At 42.4% G+C, this 8,600-nt stretch overlaps 1 protein-coding gene across 1 annotated transcript; it reads right to left on the bottom strand.

The window, feature by feature from the left end:
• Positions 1-3,229: 3,229 nt before the first annotated feature.
• CFL2 (cofilin 2) lies at positions 3,230-8,600 on the bottom strand. Its single transcript, XM_068684463.1, has 4 exons — positions 8,450-8,600; positions 7,098-7,405; positions 6,911-6,987; positions 3,230-6,819 (listed from the first exon to the last, which is right to left on the bottom strand). The coding sequence occupies exons 1-4, from the start codon at positions 8,450-8,452 to the stop codon at positions 6,707-6,709; spliced, it is 501 nt and encodes a 166-aa protein (XP_068540564.1). The 5' UTR covers positions 8,453-8,600; the 3' UTR covers positions 3,230-6,706.

Below are 8,600 nucleotides of genomic sequence, written 5' to 3' on the forward strand. Positions count from 1 at the left end.
AGACAACGTATCCGGCTATGCAAGGAAGCAAAATAAACTGCTCTGACCTGAATGCTCCAACACCTCTCCAACAACACCCTAAAGATCGGTAGCAGATGGGCAGGGGGAGCCCACTGGATGCTTGACTTTTGAGTCCTCCTCCTTGCAAAACTGAGACCAGGCTACAGAATTAAGATTGTGTTAAATTTATTACTTATTTTGACAACGATGACTTCTAAATGTTGTTTGTGCTGCGCTGTGAACATTATGTTGGCAACACTGAACTGCAGGCAGTTAAGATTGTAATGGAGTTGAAGTGACTGAATTAAAATAATAATGATACCAAAGCAATGACTAGAATTATTGAAAGGTCATATATCTAAATATAGCTTGTTCTGAAGATACTTCCAACTATTGCACCTGTCAAAGTAAATCTATAAAACTGGCTACAATCAAAGCCAGGTGTTTTTGTCAGAACAGGTAAAAAAAGAGAAAGTGTTTATCCCTGTGACTGTGGTAACTGTTCCACTCAGCCTTACCGGTGAGCAAGGCATAGGCGTTCAGCCAGCTGGTAAAGCCTTTACCCTAGAAAAATTAAGACATTCTGCTCTGCTTCCACACATTTTGTGGGCTGGGCTGCTGCACGCAAACCTGGAGTGGCTGACACTGCCACCAGAGCAACCCACCAGTCAGAGGCGGCACGCAGGAAGAGATGCATTCAGTGGCCACGTAGACTAATGCCATGCATTTGTTTCCGATGGGTGTTCTACAAGATGCCTTTCTACTTTAGTCACACAGAATAAATATTGGTCAGGAATTCTGGCTACTTGGAAAGAGAGTTCTGGGAACTGATTTTCGAGTATGGATGCAGAGAAATGATGCAGCATAACAAAGGGAACTCAAACGCAAAAGAACAAAACCCTTCAGGTGACAGATTCTGCATCGATAGTCAGTGACGAGCTAAACTCCTGCTACTGCTTCATAAAAGGATTTATGCAGGCAGCGAACTCTGGGGACTGGGAAGTGCTTCATGGCTAAGTCATGCTTAAATAACAGGGCTAAAGACTCATAAATATGATCATAAATTACATTTGTCACTTGCAACCACCTAATTAAGAACTATACCAGTTCATCTTAATGCCCAGAGTCATAGCTTAATCATGGTCTTTGGTATAATCAACAAAACACACGTTTTTACAGGACTGCTCAAATGCACTGTACTGTACTGTGCACTGCCTATACAGTACCACAAACCAAAAGCCTCGCTACAGCTTGACTTCGTATTTGTAGGACCGAAGCAAATTTTGATACAGAGCTGTATGTTCACATTTCATGGTTTAAAAGCATTGAGACAGTGCAGACTGTGGCATCAGTATACTCCAGCAAAGCAAATAATAACATAAGCTCAGTCTTTACAGTTGAAAGCCCATGCTGAAATTAAAAGGAAAAAAAAAAATCCTCTGCTGTAACCTTTTTTTATTTATTCCTTAGATATACAGGTCTCCAGGAAAAACTGCTTGTTCTAAGCCTTCCTCTGCTTCTCTGCACCTTGTTTGCTACATGCACATTCAATTTTCTGTTGAAACAGCTAAAATGGAAGAAAAGCTTAGCTCTCGCATTAGCCTTAATAGAAGGTCATACATGAAAGCAGTGCTGCCACTAAGAGGAAGCAGACACAAATAAGGCTCTCTAAACCGGTTTTCAAAATCACATCTCTTTTGCAAGCCAATGTATACCCTGCAGCTGCGCTCACCAGAGAGTAACTGATGCTTTTAACTTTCTGCATAATAGAAAAGCTTTTGAGTAGCATAATATTACAGCATTTAGTTTTTCTAAATCAAATCTACAATCACAAACAAGAGAGGGAAAAACAGATACTAAAAGGTACAAGTGGAGATTGTCCGTAAAGCTTTACAGAAGATGGTGGGCAGATGGTAGGGATTTGCAGTGACACAGCTGTTTTTAAAAATAAAGAGGTGGAAGAGGAGGCATGATTACAGCTACACACACATTCCTAAGCCTGTTCACACAGGAATAAAAATTAAGCTAGCAGTGGGAAACAGTTTGTACATTTCTTTCCTTATCGTTTGAATGGACATTAAGAAACTTTTACAAATAATCAGCACCTTCAAGTTCCTTCTCCAAAAAAATAGTTTTCTAAGTAACCATAAAACAAAGCTGACAGCAGAAATACTAGCCCACGAGATACTAAAAGGGCAGTGTCAAAAGTACCTTTACTGCCTCCAAATAGCACATTTTTGCCATAAACCTTACAGTCCAAAAAGACAGGTGTAATATCAAATAAACACTGTAAATGATGCTAACCATTTGAATTTCCTTACTATCAAAGGCTCTAATTTTTCACTTATTTTTTTCAGATGTTATCAGTAGATTGCATAGATAGGCAATGCAATGAACAGTGGTATGTATGGGGGTTACTGTAAATTTAAGAGCATAGGGGTGGGGTAGGAAAGCATCCAAATTCAGTAGGGTATCAAACACTGGATATGAACGTAGCAAAAATGAAAAGATTTTTGACCTAAGCAGTAATTTTTATAAAAAGACTTAGTTTCATAAAAGACCTTCCATTTATTTTAATATGTATTTTCATACATACCCCCTTACACAATCACACAGTTTGTGTTAGGTAAATGGTAAAAAGATTGCTAATCTAGTGTGAAAGCATGCCTTTACCAGAGAACCTGGTGAAGCTACTTCTTGACTAGTTATTGATCTCTGTGCACAGGATTAACTCTCTCAGCTCCATGTAAGCTGCTCCTAGATCTAGGAAACGTTAACACTAGGTACCACTGGAACCAAACGGGAAATCTTTTGATCACTTCCCACATACTCCAGTCACCTTTCCCACATTTCAGCAGCTCACTTTCCTCAAAGTATTAAAAAAGACTTGTCAGCATAGACAGACTTCTTGCTACCTTCAAAACGAACAAACAAACAACAAAAAGCTCATTTTCTGAAGGTATTAAGTGGGATCCAACACAGGAAGAAGATTATCCAGCATCTACCCACTAAATACTTTACACCTACCTCCAGAGCTACCGATGCTGGCTTTTACTGGGTATTGTACTGAATGAGCTGCAGCAGAAATCCATCACAAAAATGCTTCACTCCACACATTTACTCCACAACACGTCCTTTTGCATTGTTTGAACTGCTCCCGATCCAAAGACAAGAGCAAACTGATCAGCGTAGGTGCTGCCTAGCACACAAAACTCACTCGACATCTGAAGACATTTAAATTAATTTTATTTATACCAGGTTTTCAAATTCAGAAATATTTGAAAGAAATTCAATACTTAAAGACAGGTGCTACATTGATGATCTTTCATCCATCATTAGTGCCATGTTTTCACTCTACAGTCATTAACTCTCCACCACAAACTAAGGGGAAATTACAAAGTTTATGAAAATAGGCAGACATGAAAATTTGGTTTATACTGGAATTGGTGTAAGAGAGTAAAGCTTATCATCAGGTTGTGGCAATTTGATTGCTGCTGTATTCCATTACTGGTTCTGAGCAGAAAAAGACTTCCCTTTGGAGGAATTGACACTCTGGGTTTTAACCGAACATAGCCCAGATCTGTTCAGTGACCCGACTAGGAATGATTCGTTCACTGAAGTCCTTGTAAGTTTAAACTTTGCATCTCCAAAATTGCCACAACCACAAATCTCACCTCATCACCCTCGTTTCGGACTTAATTGCCCTTTTCAGAGAAATCAAGCCTGTATGCCTATACCTCTTCCAGGATTTACCAAATCAAACAAAACAACTGCTGGTTTTGAAGTATTTCTTAGAAGAAAAATGTCATTTCTGCACATGCTACTCTCATGAAAATTGCATTTAACGTTTCTTTATCAATAAAGTAACTGAAGCCAAGATACCCAAAAGTCATGTCGACATGGAGATACACAGAAGATATTCAACTTGAGAGGATTTTCCTCCACTTCTAGATCACAATGAGGCCCTCACCATTTTGCATAATGACAGAAAACAACAGCTGACAACCCATTTTGGAACAGATGCCAGCTGTCTCTCATTTGTTTTATAATTTGAACAGTAACAGTTCTGTAGCACTTTATTGTTGCTTTAAAAAATAATAATAATAATAAAGCCATGTGAATTGGACCTCACATCAGTCAATCATTTCAAGAACAAACTGAAAGCAAGCTGATTCTTTTTGATCCAAAACCTGTTTTGGTAGGAGTTCTGAATCATATATAAATACAGTTTGTGCTTCAATTTTATATCTACTTGGACTGAGTGCATATACAACAAAGCTAGTTTAAAAAAAAAAAAAAAAAAAAGGTAACTTTTAATATTCAACTTAGAAGCCACAGACATCTTTCCAGACTGTTTGCAGCAGAGACAAACATTAAATTTAAACAGTACTGCTTAAAAAAGAAAAAAAAAAAGTTTAGTGTCTAAAATGAGATTCAAATGCTTTATTAAAATTTAACATTTTCAGTTTTGGCTTTTTTTTCTAAAGAAACCATTTATACCTTGTGAAAATCAGTTAAAAGATGATTTTTCATTATACTGAACTCAAGTCAAACATAAAGCACAAAGTAGATCTTTACATTAAACTGGGCTTTGCACACAACATGAATGATCAGAAATAAAGAGACTATTTTGAGGAATAAAAAGCTGTTTTTTCTTTTTCTTATATATAGACAACATGCATACCATCAGTTACTTCTCAACCTTAAAAGATACCTGAAAGGAGAGTTTTGTAGAACAAAACCAAGACTCATCGATACACTTAGTAAGTCAGTGGTCATCATGCCTTTTTAGTTAAATTCTAGTAAAGTTTAGTCTACATAGAACAGCCAACACAATGAAGTGTGCAAGTCATGGGGATAGCTAGAAGCCTGAAATAAAGTCTTAAAGTTCTACAGGACAAGAAAGCCTAAACGCAGTACCATTAAGTTATTTACAATTAAAAAAAAAAATAATAGAACTGATGACTCTCTGCCTCATCGTTGAAAAAAGGGCTATGAACTGAAAATAAAAGGCCGATAATTAAAAGCTCGACAGTTCTACTCCACCAACTTTTTAAAATAAGGTAATGATAAAGAGCATTCCTTCTAGCAGCATGTACATTTCAGCTGTGACTGGCTGCCTAACAGAGTGCCTTTATGCATACCAGTAGAATCATGTCCAGTTTTGCCATTTGTGGATAACGATGACAAGATACAAAAGCATGTGTTTGCCATAAATAGCTCTGGCTAAGGGAGGATTGCTCACACAGAGCAGATCAAATTCTCTATAAGGAGAGCATTATTTGGCCCTCAGCCAAAACATGTCCCCAGTGCAAGCCTCGGTAGTGGCAAACACTTTCCAGTTCTATTTACATAGAAGTTAACAGTTCATCTAGGATATTTCTTGTACCGAGTCAGCATTAACACTGAAGAAACAAAAAAAAAATACCGATTCGTACACTGCATATCGTATGGCTGTCACGACACATCACCCTATCGACAGACAGAGAGCCGTTAAGATTTCACGTACGGTTTTGCTCTGACATGTAGAACTTTAAGAACATTCAGGTACGGAACACACTGCGGGGTTTATTACTTGGTATTTCTGAGTTCCTGACACAAGTGGTTCGTGGAGCTAATGGTCTCTAGTAGCGGTAGCTTCTCTAACGGTAAACTAGGAACGGGTCCTTCATCGAGTGATCGGAATAGAGCCACAAAGGATAGTAAAGCAGTGCCTAAATCATGATTAGGAATGAAAAAATTGCATTATTTATGATGAGATTAATGATTGTTTAACTTTACAATACTTTCCACAGAAGTTAAGTTATTTGAAATATGCTTAAATTAAACATACTTAAAAACTGTATTTTCCAATGAAAACAAGGCAACATTCTGTAATAAGCCACAAGTTTTATTGCAACGTGGCCAGTTTTTGATCTCAAAAACAATGTTCCATTTAAGGCTCTTTTTAATACAGAAATTGCCATCATGACTGATGTTTTACAAAACTTTAGTGTTTCAAGACTCACATGGTAAACAGATAACTTCTACTCCTGATCAGTAGTGTACATTCAATGGAAAACAAAAGGCATCGTAACAGCTACTTCATTTATAAAGATATGCATGTAACAGGAATGAAACTGAGGTACTACAATAATTTGATGACACAGTTACAGCAACTTAATTGGCATTCCTTTGGGGGGGAGGGGCGGGTCAAACATATTACAAAAAAGTGCTTTAAATGCATAGTGTTGTGTGCTGCCATGTCACAAAAATAGGCTTGTCAAGGCAGGTGAGGTGTATGAATGCACAAGAGCCTCATGGAACTGCAATCAAGTGCAACTGTAAGTAATACTGTATAGAGTCTACCATCCGACCAGTGGACAATACTTTCAAGGCATTCAATTAGCTTACCCTTTGCTGTCTGCTAGACTATTCACATTAACTATCACATTCATTGTACATGTTGCAAGGAATGCATGCAACGTCAGTTTTGGCTAAGAGTGTGACGTGAAAGCATTCCTTGGATCCTACATAAAACTACCAGGATTAAACAGTCTAATGGCAATCACTGGTAGACTGCTTAACAATGACATCTCCTTCAGGGGCATTAGGGAAGGGACTTATTTTTTGAGGAGGGAAGGGGAAAGGGAGTCTAATACTATTCCAATTGAACGAGCTGCAGAAATGGAAGCTCCTTAGATCCAGATGGCACTTGTCTGTCTTTTTATAAGGGTTTTCCTTCAAGTGAAACTACCACGTTGCCTCCCAATTTCTCTCCAAGTGTTGAACGGTCCTTAATATCATCCAAACCATTTACTTGCCACTCATGTTTAATACCTGAAAGACAGACGGACAACAGGACGTTTGTGAGAACCTCAGCTTCTAAATGGCATTGCAGCTAATGACCGAAACGATTTTAGGCCCATACCTGTAAATTTCTTTTTAATGGCATCTTTAGAGCTTGCGTAGATCATCTTGCTTTTTAAAGGCGCACTTTCAGGAGCCCTTTAAAGAGAAGAGAAAAGAAAAAACCCACCACCACCAAAGAGTTATTCAATCACCCAGTGTTAAGTCACGAAAATTCAATTTTAACTATGAGCTTTGCTTTTACACACCAGAATATAAATACCAGGTCTTCTTTCTTAGATTCCTTTGTCTCATATGTGGCATCATACAAAGCGTATCGGCAATCATTCAGTGGTAGCAACTTCACAAAGGCTGTGTAGGGGTCCTCCACGGTATCTCCAATGTCACCAACCAGTATCTGCTTTGACTCCTCTACAATTATTTGTTTTTTGTCATCACTTAGGCAGAAGAGAACGGCTTTCTTTCTTTTTTTAATCTCTTCTGGGGTTGAAGATTTCCTTACTTTCATGTCATTAAAAACCTTTATGACTTCATCGTTCACTGTTACTCCAGAAGCCTGTGAAACGAGATCAAAGGAATAACTTAAACACCAAAAATTAACACTCTCTAAGCAAGACGACAGCCCACAGCGCTAGATAAAGAAGCCCACCCGCCCTGCAAGGATAAAAACACTATACTCAACCTGGGCATACTATGAGTTTAGTCATCTCTGTAGGACCGGTGCAGAAGATACAAGGCAAGGCAAATTCTGCACGCTCGGCATCTTCAACTTTAATCCTGCACGGTGCTTTTACAGAGCTGGGCTTTTACAGAGCTGGGCGTACAGCCGTGCTGCCGCAGCAGCCTCCTCTCCCTGCCCGTGCATTGGGGGGGCAGGGAGGTGCACAGGGGGGCTTGCAGCTTGGGGCCGGGGTGTTTTTTTTGTTGTTTTGTTGTTTTTTTTCCCACCCCGATGGCACAGCCGCTCCGGCAGCAGCGCATACCCCGCGCCGTCATGCCCCTGGCTTTGCGGCGCGCTGTCAGGCTCCGCCAGCAGCAGCAGCAGCAGCAGCAGAAATGCTTCCTGCATTGTGTCAGCCCTGACACGGCGCTTTAAAGCCTCCCCAGCCCCATCCCGCCCGGCCGGGCGCCCTCCTTCCTTCCTGCCGCCCCCACCCAGCCCCGGCAGAGCCCCGGAGCCCGCACCGAGCCCCCAGCCCCAGCCCCAGCCCCAGCCCCAGCCCCCAGCCCCCAGCTGCGGGCGGCGCCGGCTTTGTCCCGGGGGGGGCCGGGGCCGCTCCCCCCGCTTTGTTCGCGGCGCGGAGGAAGGAGAGGGAGGAGGGAGGGAGGGAGGCAGGGCCGGCACCGGAGCCCCCCGGGCCGAGCGGGCGCCCCCCTCCCGGAGCCCCCTCGCCGCCGTCCCCCCGCAGCGGGCTAAAATTAGCCTAAAATGGCCGCCGGAGCCCGCGGGGCCCGAGCCCAGCCGCGCCGGGCCTGCTCAGCCCCTCGCCCCGCCGCGCCGCGCCGCCCCCGGGGCCGCCCTCCCGACCTCCTTCCTCCCGTCCCTTCCCGTCCCGTCCCGTCCCGTCCCGTCCCCGCTTCCCTCCCCGCCCGCCCTCACCATGGCGCCGGGGCGGCGGCGGCTGCTGCCTGCGCTGCGGGGCTGCTGCGCGCCGGGGAGCGGAGCCGCTGAGGGGAGCGGCGGGGAGCGGAGCGCGGCGCTGCGCCGGGGGCCGGGCGGGCGGGCGGGGACTGGGCCGGGCGGGGATGAG

Source organism: Anas acuta, chromosome 5 (genome assembly GCF_963932015.1).
Source record: "Anas acuta chromosome 5, bAnaAcu1.1, whole genome shotgun sequence".
NCBI lineage: Eukaryota > Metazoa > Chordata > Aves > Anseriformes > Anatidae > Anas > Anas acuta.

Excerpts from the sequence above, each read along its gene's own strand:
- CFL2 (XM_068684463.1), bottom strand. Across the intron at positions 6,988-7,097 it reads GACCTGGTATTTATATTCTG|GGCTCCTGAAAGTGCGCCTT; the intron begins GTGTGTAAAAGC and ends TTCTCTTTAAAG. Across the intron at positions 6,820-6,910 it reads CATTAAAAAGAAATTTACAG|GTATTAAACATGAGTGGCAA; the intron begins GTATGGGCCTAA and ends TCTGTCTTTCAG.